A 13,022-nucleotide genomic window follows, 5' to 3' on the forward strand; every position below is an offset into this window, starting at 1 on the left:
ATCCAAAAATTATTTTTTTGGAAATTTTATTTTTGGTTTATACTTAAATTATATAAATGCTTCTTCACAAAAAGTTTCGTTGAAATCGAATAATCAGTTTCGGAGATAATCGGATTTGAAAAAAACCGTTCTATGGCAGGTACCGTTAATAATGATTTTCAAAAAAAAATTTTTTCATTGGAAGATAAACCTTAGCTTAAAACTACTATTTGAATTTTTTAAACAAAATCGTTGGAGCCGTTTTCGAGATATTTCAATTTTACTAAAATCGGTATGTGACATGTACCGTTATTTTTGGTCCAAAAAAATTAATTCCAAAAACCCCTCTGGAGAGTCGCCAAATAACGCTACATACCAAGTTTGACATTAATCGGTCCATCCGTTTAGGCTGTAGCTCCTTATACAGACAGACAGACAGACTGACAGACTGACAGACAGACAGACAGACAGACAGACAGACAGACAGACAGACAGACAGACAGACAGACAGACAGACAGACAGACAGACAGACAGACAGACAGACAGACAGACAGACAGACAGACAGACAGACAGACAGACAGACAGACAGACAGACAGACAGACAGACAGACAGACAGACAGACAGACAGACAGACAGACAGACAGACAGACAGACAGACAGACAGACAGACAGACAGACAGACAGACAGACAGACAGACAGACAGACAGACAGACAGACAGACAGACAGACAGACAGACAGACAGACAGACAGACAGACAGACAGACAGACAGACAGACAGACAGACAGACAGACAGACAGACAGACAGACAGACAGACAGACAGACAGACAGACAGACAGACAGACAGACAGACAGACAGACAGACAGACAGACAGACAGACAGACAGACAGACAGACAGACAGACAGACAGACAGACAGACTTCTGGGACCCACTTTTCCACTTTTTGTCAAAAATAAACTAATAATGAATTCTTGTAGTATTTACTGAGCACTATCTAATAGCATCCTTAAACTATCTAATAGCATCCTTAAAACAAATTTAAGCCTTGCTGAAAAAATAAATAAAGTGTGTGCTTTTCCTAATATTATGAAAATTGGCTTTAAAAAAAAAATTTTATTTCAACCCATATACAGAAATTCGAACGTGTAGGCACCGAACAAAAATGTTATTTTAGCACGTAGTAGGATAACTTGATAACGGTTTGGTAGAATTATAAGAATAGATCCTTTTTATAACTGCATAAATCTGCATCTCCCGAATGAACCTTAAAAACTGCGACTCGAAGATGCATATTTTTATATGATTTTGGTGGTGAGTTATAGAAAATCCAAACCCAAATCTTAACAGAAATTAGAGGATCAGAATTTATAACGAGGTTGCATCCGAATTTGTTGGGAATAGTAATCAAATATTTGTTAATAACAGAAATCACTATTTCTTCATCCATTGTTTAAATCTTCAATGTTTTAATAAATTAATATTTACTCCAATATTTTACTAACCTTAAAATGTGAATTCCAAATTTTTCAATTAAGTTGCACACCTTTGTTCAATCATTTTCTTGACACTTTCTTACATCATCAAAAAGACATTATTTACTTTTCATGGCAAAATTCATCTTCCACCTTCAAAACCCATTACCAACACATGTATATTTGGCAATTGTCTTCACAGCCCATTAATTTTTGGGGTAAAACTTGACCCTGACATTGGCTATAAATTTCTATTTTCTTTAGAAAACATTCTCCCATAGTTTAGCTCTAGATTATTTATTAATGGCGGCATCTTCGTGTGTCTATTTTTTTTTTGTTTGTTCTTAGGTCGGATTTAATGGTGGAAATGGAACACAATCGTATGAATACAAACCCTACAGTCAATCGATGGTGATTCGCGACCTTACAGGACGTGGATGGGGCAATGGATTCCCGGGTCGACATTTGTTCAGAATAGACGAACGAATATTGATTGGATCATGTAACAAGGATATTGGTAAGATTTTCGGTGCCCTCTTGTCTGGGCTCTCGAGGAAATTCAGAGTTTGAATGGGAAATGAGATTTTTGTTTTATGTTGTTTTTTTTTCTCTCTTATTTTTTTTTTTTTTAATGAAAATGTCCTTTTCGTATAGATGCGTCACATCTGCCGTTGACATTTGCCCCCGAATCTGGTAATATGTTGGGTGGAACTGTTGTTAATATCACTGGACCCTGCTTTGATGCGAATATACGAGTCCTATGTCACTTTGATACGGAAGATGTTGTTGGCCATTTCGTAGATACGAATCGTGTTATTTGCGTTCAGCCATTCCTCAAGGCACAAGGATATATTCGATTTGAGATTTCAGTTGGTAATGAGAGATTCAAATGGAGAGGGAAATATTTTGTTGGTAAGAGACAAAAAAAAAAAAGAAAAGGAAATCAAACTAATCGAAGTAGAATGAGAAACGAAAGATTTTTGTGTGTTTGAGTTGAGATTTATCTTTAAATTGGATTTTGTTTTTTTTTTTAATGTTTGTGATTTTTTATTTAAATGTGTTTGTATTTGGTGGAATATTCAAATTAACTATTCGTGTTTATCTAAAATTATGTTTATTTTATTTTTTTAAAAATAGAAACCCCAGCCACTGCTATTGAGAAAATTTTCTTTGAAACCGATGCTGTGCAGAAGAAGAACCCCAAGGAAATCAATATTTCCTGGGATAAATATAATTTGACAACAAATGCGAGAGCAAATATTCAGATTTCTTTGTGGGGATACCGGGAGACTACAATTTAGTAAGTTTAAAATTATTTTTAGAGTTTGTTTTTATAGATTATAAATTTAAGCTTAAAATAACAATAGAACTAATAAATTTTATCAATAATTATTTTTGTAAATAAAATATGTGTATCACATTCGAAAGTGCAACATTAAAAAATTCACCAAAAGCACTGAACCGCTTTGCTTTAAACTTGGCTGTTTAGAGTTATTTGTGATTTCTTAGACACTTCGGTGATTTTTCACAAAAATTTATAAAAAATAATAATTTTTCATAAATAAATTTCTAAGAGAAAAAAAATTCTAGCACAAAGTTTATAAATTTTTATAAAATACTTTTCGGTAGCACTCACTTTACAAGACTACCTTATAGGTGAAAAAGGTTTAGTTTCAAGATTTAACAATTTTAAAATTGAAATATTTTCCAAGCAACTGATCGCAGAAAAAATATTGTAAAATCTTTTCTGTAAAGAATCACAAAACCTACAAACTTTTTATAAACAACTTTTTCAGCGTTTTGATTTTTAAACAGTATATACTGATATTTTCGATATTTAATCTAGGATTTTAACTGGGCAAATCATTTTTAATGAATGAATCAAACTTCTGTTCCAATTCTCTTTTCGATAAAAAAAATTTGTTTTTAAGTGTCAATTTATTTTTTAATTATTTTATTGAAAAATAAATTTTTTTTCGATAACTGATAAGTAAATATTTTATTAACGCTAGATAAAACGCGTAGCTTTTCATAACTCGAGAGTCCACTTTTGAGTACCTTGCTCACGACACTTTTTACTTGCAATATAGGTACTATATATCAAGTTATGCATTCGTACAAAAAAAAAAGTTGAGATAACATTTTTCCATGACATTACGATGGTAGAGAATGCCAAAAAAGTGGGTCCCGGAAGTCCGTCTGTCAGTCTGTCTGTATAAGGAGCTACAGCCTAAACGGATGGACCGATTGATGTCAAACTTGGTATGAAGCGTTATTTGGCGACTCTCCAGAGGTGTTTTTGGAATTAATTTTTTTGGACCAAAAATAACGGTACTTGTGGGTACCGATTTTAGTAAAATTGAAATATCTCAAAAACGGCTCCAACGATTTTGTTTAAAAAATTCAAGTAGTAGTTTTAAGCTACGGTCTATCTTCTAATGAAAACATTTTTGTTTGAAAATCATTATTAACGGTACCTGCCATAGAACCGTTTTTTCCGATTATCTCCGAAACTGCTTATTCGATTTCAACGAAACTTTTTGTGAAGAAGCATTTATATAATTTAAATATGAACCAAGAATTAAATTTCCAAAGAAATAATTTTTGGATTTTTAAAAAAATTTTGAAATTTTCGAAAACGGGACATTGAATTTTTTTGAAATTTTGTTGTAAGATGTTGATTAGTAATTTATACAAAATGGCATACCAATTTTATTTTAAAACTTTTTTTCCAAAAAATTATTTATAAAAAATTAGTTTTTAAAAAAACGGCTCTAACGATTTTGAACATTTTTTTTTCTAAAAATGCATCTTAATATATCAATCAAAATTGCATACTTACTTTATAGGGCAATTTGATTTCAGGTTTTATTTAATTTTTTTTTAAAAACGATATTTATTTATTTTTTCCAAATTTCTATATAAAAAGTCTTAAAAATTTAAGCAACTTTAACTCTAAGAGCAAGTTCGTGCGACCCAGTCGTGCATTTTATTTCCATTTACACCTGTTCCGATTTTGCTAAGGCTTTGTCAACCTATTTGTTATAAAAGTAAAAGATTATAAGATTGCCACTTTTAAAATGTGAAGTTCTCCGTGTTAAACTTGTGCCTTCCACCTGTCATAGAAATCGTAAATGATTCTTTCGATCCAAGAAATTTTTTTAAAACTATACAAAACCAGTTAAGTAACCGTAAGATAAAAAAGAAGCAAAAGTTTAGAAAAACACATTTTTGAATAAAAAAAAATATTCAGTTCCGTTTTGAAAACTCAATTTTTCCTGAATTTTTTCGAAATTTTTTATGTGTCTATTGATTATTTCTTTTGAATGGTATAACCAACCCATTCATTTTTTTTTAAATGTTGAGAAATTTTAATACTTAATAATTAATTTGTTTAAAAAACAGTTTTAAGAATTTTGAAAAATTTTTTCTAAAAATTATTCCCTAAGAAATGACATACTTAGTCTACACATTACAAATATTTCAAAAAAGGGAGCTGACTGCTGATTCGAATTCAGCATACCGAAAACCTTAAGTAAAGTATAGTTTTGTCTGAGATTGATTTTGTTCACCAGTGTTATCATTTGCTAGAAGAGAATCTTTTTGAATAAGAATTTTGTTCAAATAAAATTTGACATTCATGGCTTGCATGAAAATTGCATAAAATACTAAATTTTAAATTTTCCCAAAATTTTCTTAGAAAAAGAAATTGAAAATTAACATAAACAAAATTTACTTTTTTATTGATTTTTTTTAAAAATTAATTATAAAAAACAAAATTATTTAAATAGATAAAATTCTTAATTTGCCTTTAAATTATCTTCTTTCAGTCCACAACTCGAATACATTGACATGATTGAAGCTGGCATCACAAACACAGGTGCATACACAATATCTCCAGTCAACTTCAAAACCCGATGGAATTCCAATAATGATATGCAATTTGGTTTCCTGCAAATTAATTTAACTGACCCGAAAGCATATTCTGGACTAGCAATTACTCCGTAAGTAAAATGAAAATTAATTAATTATGTTATATACTCTTGAATTGGATGCCTATTGAGTCTCAAGTATCCATCTTCATTTATCATCATCATCTCTGATGTTTGGTCTATAAAGGTACCTATATTCATAAATATAACATTTATTATATTCATATATAGAGATATGCGATTGCTATAGTAATTCTCTTTATGCCACTATACTGCATTGTTCTAATTAAAATACCACATACACACAGATATTAAAAGGAGGAGAATCCTGATGCAGAAACACAGAAATGATTTTAAATTTACATTTAGTTCCTTGAGCAAATAATTGCTATGAATGTGACCTCAAGCTCAAACCATCTCTGCATTATCTAGAAAAAATCATTTGTTCGACTGTGAAAAAAACTTTTGTTCTCTCCATATCCGTAACTTTGCAACTTAGCACTAGAACAAAAATTGCAATCAATATTTTCATGGCAGGTTGGTTCAGGTGGTAAGGTGGGCGACTGGATGGATCCATTTGGAAAATGCTAATAATACTCAGTTATTTAATTATTTAAGGACTAGTTTTTGTGCTATAGGTACCTATCAGGAGTGCAGGTTATTCCCGCGTGAAAACTGTAGCTTTTACACAGAGAAAAATATGACCCGCTAAAAACTAACAGATTGCCATATTGTTTTACCGTCCATACATTTCATAAGGAAATCTTATTAAAATCAACGATTAATAAGGTTTTTTTAAGGAGATTTCTTATTATTTTTAAAGAGAAAATCTTATTAAAATTTGACTGAAAAGTTGATTTTTTTTGCAACTTAGCACTAGAACAAAAATTGCAATCAATATTTTCATGGCAGGTTGGTTCAGGTGGTAAGGTGGGCGACTAACGATTTGAAGTCTCCAGTTCGATTCCCAGCCTGGTCATCGTTTTTTTTTTTATTTTTTTGCAGATTTGAAAACAATAAGGAAAACCCGATTGTTTTAATAAGGTTTCCTTCTTGGATGAAAACCATAGAGAAATCTTATTGTTTTTGTTCTATTTTATGTGGTCTATTTTTCTCTGTGTAAGATTTTATGGTAGAGCGTCGTTAAGAGTCACGCGGTGATACGATAATACAAAACATAAAATGGGTATGCATTTTTAAACAAAGCTTAATGTAATATTGCAGTGGAAAGGTATGTACCTATGTTAGTTTGGGTATTCTATACAGGTGCGGAGCTAGGAGTAGGGCTGCTGTATTGCAGCATTCTTCAAAAACTTTAAACTTTATAGAAACGAACCTGTGATTTTCAATAAGTTGTACTAATTGTCTGATATTTAACAAAAACAAGAAAAAAGTTTTATCTCATTTCCCCTCGAGCACATAATCACAAAAGGATACAATATCCTTTAAGGATTATTCGAAATAAATTTTATATTTCGCTGGTTAGGCAAAAACATTGGATCTTCTTAAGAGCTTCTTTTTTCACTACAATGTAGAAACTTGAAATTAAAAAATATTCTTATCGAAAAACATTGTAAACAAAACATAAATATTCAATAAACTTGAATTGAGTTAAATTTTTCGTAATGAAAAAGATTCATTGAAGTTAAACGAGAAATCAGAAAAAAAAAAATAATAATAAACAAAAAAAAAAAAATTGTTATAAACCTTTTCAACAAGTTTATAAAATCCTTCAACCGTTCACGGGTATTTAGTCAAGTAGGTACTATTAGTGTGCTTGAGTGAATTTGAAAAAAAGCGAACATGCTGCGCTAGTGTAAGTGGATAATATTTTTTTTTTGTTTTTTGTTAAAAGAAAGAAAGTTGAAAAATAAAACAAAAAAAAACTTTTTAACCCTTTTATTTTGTCTTAACCCTTTTTATGCTATATGGCCAAGTAAATTAAAGGAAACTCTTTATTTAAATGTAACCTACCATTATTAGTTTATATTGTTACTCCTTTTTATTCTTGAGTGCTTTTGACATAAAATGTATGTATATTGAAAGGATATGGTGATTTAAAGATAAAATCAAAGGAAAATCAAGTCAAATTCAGTTTTGAAATCTATGAATTAACCTTGGGCTTATTTCTCAGCAAAGATATATAGTTTTTGTTTAACCTCATTCTAGGAATAATTTTATTGGTTGATACGAAGTTTGAATTTACTCACGGAAGTAAGCATGAGATGGGTGAGAATTCTCACAATAAACTGAAAGTTCACGGTAGACAGGAAAGCGCACAGTATACCTACATTTCTAAATTGGAAAACTAAACGGTTTATAGGGTATTATTCTCTGGTTTCTTACGAAGAATCAAAATAATTTTTGCTTGATCACACTTCAAAATATTCAAAAAAAATTCTCGGGTGGAGATCTATTTAGTTTTTAGTCTTCATAATGCATGAGAACTTCAAGGATCAAAAAAAAGAAAAACTTCTCATAAAAATGTCTTAATAGGGAATGAAAACTTCAGGGAGTGAATAGTGTGTCATCATTGAGTGAAAAGTCCTCATTAAAAAGTTCTCATAATGTAAGAGAACTTCAGGAAGTAAAAAGTACTCATTAAAAAGTCTTCATGATGAATGAGAACTTCAAGGAGTGGAAAGTGTGCCTGAATGGAGTAAAAAGTACTCATTTAAAAGTCTTCATAATAAATTAGAACTTCAGAGAGTGAAAAGTCTTCATAATAAATGAGAACTTCAGAAAGTGAAAGTGTGCCTTCATGGAGTAAAAAGTACTCATTAAAAAGTCTTCATAATAAATGAGAACTTCAGAGAGTGAAAAGTTTACCTGAATGGAGTAAAAAGTACTCATTAAAAAGTCTTCATGATGAATGAGAACTTCAAGGAGTGAAAAGTGTGCCTGAATGGAGTAAAAAGTACTAATTAAAAAGTCTTCATAATGTAAGAGAACTTCAGAGCGCGAAAAGTGTGCTTGCATGGAATAAAAATTTCTCATTAAAAAGTCTTCATAATAAATGAGAACTTCAGAGAGTGAAAAGTGTGCCTTCATGGAGTAAAAAGTACTCATTAAAAAGTCTTCATAATGTAAGAGAAATTCAGGGAGTGAAAAGTGTACCTGCATAGAGAAAAAAGTACTCATTAAAAAGTCTTCAAAATCAATGATAACTTCAGGAAGTGAAAAGTATACCTGCATGGAGTAAAAAGTACTCATTGAAAAGTCTTTATACTGTAAGAGAACTTCAGGGAGTGAAAAGTGTGCTTGCATGGAATAAAAATTTCTCATTAAAAAGTCTTCATAACGAGACAACTTCAGGGAGTGAAAAGTGTACCTGCATGGAGTAAAAAGTACTCATTAAAAAGCCTTCATAATCAATGATAACTTCAGGGAGTGAAAAGTGTGCCTTCATGAAGTAAAAAGTCCTCATTGAAAAGTCTTCATAATGGATTAGAACTTCAGGAAGTGAAAAGTGTGACTTCATGGAGTAAAAAGTACTCATTTGAATGATTCATAAATAACTTCAGAGATGTCACTAAAAAGCTCGAAGTGCACTTGGTCGCTATTTAAATTGATAGCACAGCTGGAAATGAATGATTAAGGTTTTTTTTAGTTGCAGAGAAAAGAAATATTCTATATATGTGGTTGGTTTTTCTTTTTTTATCCGTAGGTATTAAAAAAAACCTACTAAAAATACAAAACTATAATAATTTAAATCAATGAATCTTTTATTTTTATGTGTTTGAGCTTGAATTTTCATGAAAATAAGCCAGTTAAAGTCCCCATAAAATATTTAATGGAAACAAAAATATACATATTGGCCTTAATCCATCCCATTTAAAATATTCTATACCTATTTCAAACAGATTTTGAAAATTTCATAGCCAATTTAAGAAAGAATTTGAAACATTGAAAACCTTTTATGTCACCTCATATCGTAAAATACCTTAATTTAGTAACAAAAGCCGATTGTCCCTGACAGCAATCGAAGGAATTTCGGAATTTTCAATCCAACCCTTTTTAAATAAAAAAAAACAATAAACATTATTTTTATCTTTCTTTTTTTTTCAAACAAAATTCCATAATCCCTTTTCTCTTTCTCTATCCCACATTATCATCTCATATAACCTAACAATATGAGGACCTTTATATCGAGTTATCTGTTTATATCTGAATCCACTTGCTCTCATTTCAATGTTATAACATTATGAATATTTCTCTTTTTTTTGTAGAGTTCTATGGTCAAGACCAATTCCACTAGCTTGGTACTTTGCACCGCAATGGGAACAAAAACACGGCCTTCTCTGGCCAAGAGCTTTATGTGATAATTGGCTCCGTACAGACAGATATTTAAGGTAAGTCCTTTTTCAGTTGGTTGGTCGTCTATGCAAAAAAATGCAATCCCAACCATATCCAAGGCCAAACCAGATACATATTGATTTCAAAAATTTATTGCAGGAATTTTGCAGCCGGTTTACCATTGTGCCCGTGCACATTGGAGCATGCAACCTATGACAAAGGACGTTATATGCCCGACCCGGATTGTGACAAGGATTCAAATCCAACCTGTGCCAAGCATAAGGGTGCAATTCATTGTGTCGTCAGTGGAACTCCTACGTAAGTGAACAATTTTTTCAGTTTTCTTTTTCTTTTTGTAAATTTAAGAAGAATTTCACCAGCAAAGTATGTTTTTATTATTTTATTGAGGTTTTTGAAAATGCAAATAATGAATAAAAAATTATTTCGAACAAAAATTATTTTTATCCGAAATAAAAATGAAATATCCGGATAAGAAAATAAGCTTTAACAAAAGAAAATTATGCTTCAAAATGAGAAAAATTACTTAAACCAACCATATGTAGATACCAATAAATGTTATCCGGATAAAAGCAAAACTATTGAGATTCGGATATAAGCTAATTTAACAAAGTTTTTTAAACTAAAAAGCTGCTGCTAGGAATTATTGAAAGAAAATTCAATATCCGGATAAAAATGAGATACTTCATTTTATCAAATATATTTTAAAATCAAATGAAAGTATATTAGTACCAAATAAATTATAAAAAAAAGATAACACTCTCAACACTTGTTACGAAACGAAACACTTGTTATGCAAAAAACTATCAGAAAAATAAAAACTTATACGAAAAGTCCGAATAAAAATTAAAAAAAAAAAACACTATTATCCGGTTTAACAGTGAGGTATTAAAACATAAGATAAATTTACACTTGTTATTTCAGAAGGAAAATGAGTAAGACAATCTTTTTTCAAATAGAATCTTAGCCAGATAAAAAAAAAATTAATTCGGATAAAAAAAAAATAAAAAAAAAACAAATAAGTTTAATATCCAAGCTTACAAGACCACAAAAAAAAACTTCTATAATAACGAAAACAAAAATACAAGCAAAGTTTTTAAGTATTCGGAAAAAACATAACGCTATGAATCCGGATAATACATAAATTAATCAAGAATATTGGAGAAAAATTTAATTTTTACTAAAAAAATCTTTTTTGGATGAAAATACTATCCGGATAAAAGAAAAAAAAGCATCTAACAAATCCTTGCTTTCCCAAGAAAAAAAAAAAAAACATTTATACAGTTAGCATAAAATGGTTAACAGCCTTAAGAGCGATTTAAAGAAAACCTGAAGAGGATTTAATAAGTGAAAAATATTTAAGAATGTCTTATTATAAAAAAAAAAATACTATCCGGATATGAAAAACATTACCTATCGTTATCCGAAAATAATATTATCCATAAAAAAAGAATAATATATTTGGTATTGTTTGTTTCGGATAAAAGGATTTATTTTGTTTCACAGTTTTTTGTAAATATTTATCCAAATTTGTATCCTCACCAAGAATCGATTTTTAATTCTTACCATATCGATGAAATTCTCCTATTTCAAATGAATCCATATAAAGGGATTACTTTAGAAACGTCATTTCCTCTCGCAGTTTACATCATCCATTATATATATTCACAGTGAACAAGGAGCCGAACAACAATGCTGCTATGACCGATATGGCTACCTCATGCTATCATACGATCAAATGTGGGGCTCTCGTCCTCGACGTAATCATAACACCGGCAAGATGCCATGGAACGAAGCCAGCAAGGTGCCAACTTTATCCTCATGGTTCCATGATATGCGTCCATTCTACTCGTGCTGCCTGTGGCAGGAGGAGCAAGCAGTCGGTTGTGAAACTTATCGATTCGAAAGACGTCCTTCGCAAGATTGCGTAGCATACCAGGCGCCAGGAGTTGCCGGAGTATTTGGCGACCCGCATATAATTACATTCGATGGCACGCAGTACACATTCAACGGAATGGGCGAATTCGTTCTGGTTAGAGGATCTAACCACGATGAGAAATTCGAAGTCCAAGGACGATTCGAACAACTGCCAAAGAACATGTACGGTCAAGTAATGGCGACGCAACTAACGTCCGTCGCTATGAGGGGCAACACTTCGACGACCATTGAAGTTCGCATTCGCCCCCGAGACGCACAATGGCGATATCGTTTGGACGTGTTTGCCGATGGCCGCCGGATCTACTTTGACCGACCGAGTTTAAAATTCCAACATTTCCACGGAGTCACTGTGTATACGCCCACATATCTCTTGAATCAGTCTGAAGTTGTTGTGATGTTCTCGTCGGGTGTGGGTGTGGAGGTGATAGAGAATCAAGGATTCATGACTGGAAGGGTTTATCTGCCATGGTCTTTTGTGGTATGTTTGTTTATTTGGTTTTGTGTGTGTGTTTTTCTTTCGATATTAACATTTGCATTGGCTTTCGACCCTCTTTCTCTTTTCCATATAACTAGAATAAGACCGCAGGACTTTTTGGCAATTGGAGTTTCGATCCACAGGATGATTTCACCCTGCCTGATGGACAGGTGCTCAATTTGAATATCAACAATCAGCAAGCCATTCAAAAGGAATTTGGACTAAAATGGATACTCTATGACAGAGATACACCAGGAGTTGGGCAAGCATTGTTCACGAGAGAATTTGGAAGGACGGCAAGCTATTTCACTAATACGTCATTTGTTCCGAACTATATCAGAGAACCGATTGACTTTCTACCCTCAAATCGGTCCCATGATGTGGAACGAGCCAGTGAGTTGTGTGGCGAGAGCTATCAGTGTCGCTATGACTATGGAATGACTTTGAATAGGGATTTGGCGCATTTCACAAAGAACTACTACGACAGTATAATTAACATTCAGACACTCAATGCACAGTAAGGATATAAAACTTGTAGAATCGGAAAAAGGAAATATACTAATGGGATATTTTGTTGTTGTTGTTGTTGCTTTTGTTTTATATAGTCGAGTGCTGTCTTGTGGAGTCCTTGAAACACCACGTTTCGGAAGAAAGTTGAGCTTTGATTTTACCCCTGGAGCAAAAGTGGCATTTGAGTGTAATGAGGGATTCGTTTTGATGGGCGATCAGAGGCGTGAATGTAACTCGATGGGATTGTGGAATATGCCAGAGTATGGTTATACTGAATGTTTACGTAAGTTTGATTTTTATAATTTAATTGGAGTTGGGTCCAAACTATTCCTCTCAAAATATCAACACATACAACTATTATGCTTCATCTATTAGTATTTCATAAGAAACAATTTT

General features: G+C 31.8%; 2 protein-coding genes across 4 annotated transcripts in view; one reads left to right on the plus strand and one right to left on the minus strand.

The window, feature by feature from the left end:
- The window catches only part of LOC129916162 (probable 2-oxoglutarate dehydrogenase E1 component DHKTD1 homolog, mitochondrial), a 107,397-nt gene that overhangs the window by 64,807 nt on the left and 29,568 nt on the right, over nucleotides 1–13,022 (minus strand). The gene's annotated exons all lie outside the window — the stretch shown is intronic.
- Nucleotides 1–13,022, plus strand: part of LOC129916159 (protein mesh) — a 50,656-nt gene that overhangs the window by 26,664 nt on the left and 10,970 nt on the right. For all 3 annotated transcript variants that reach the window (XM_055995964.1, XM_055995962.1, XM_055995963.1), the window contains exons 6-14: nucleotides 1,806–1,974; nucleotides 2,112–2,369; nucleotides 2,595–2,757; nucleotides 5,288–5,461; nucleotides 9,619–9,741; nucleotides 9,845–10,003; nucleotides 11,375–12,119; nucleotides 12,215–12,633; nucleotides 12,722–12,909. In XM_055995964.1, coding sequence (XP_055851939.1) covers nucleotides 1,806–1,974; nucleotides 2,112–2,369; nucleotides 2,595–2,757; nucleotides 5,288–5,461; nucleotides 9,619–9,741; nucleotides 9,845–10,003; nucleotides 11,375–12,119; nucleotides 12,215–12,633; nucleotides 12,722–12,909 — 2,398 coding nt within the window. The remainder of the gene's footprint in view (nucleotides 1–1,805; nucleotides 1,975–2,111; nucleotides 2,370–2,594; nucleotides 2,758–5,287; nucleotides 5,462–9,618; nucleotides 9,742–9,844; nucleotides 10,004–11,374; nucleotides 12,120–12,214; nucleotides 12,634–12,721; nucleotides 12,910–13,022) is intronic.

Source organism: Episyrphus balteatus, chromosome 3 (genome assembly GCF_945859705.1).
Source record: "Episyrphus balteatus chromosome 3, idEpiBalt1.1, whole genome shotgun sequence".
In the NCBI taxonomy this organism is placed as follows: Eukaryota; Metazoa; Arthropoda; class Insecta; order Diptera; family Syrphidae; genus Episyrphus; species Episyrphus balteatus.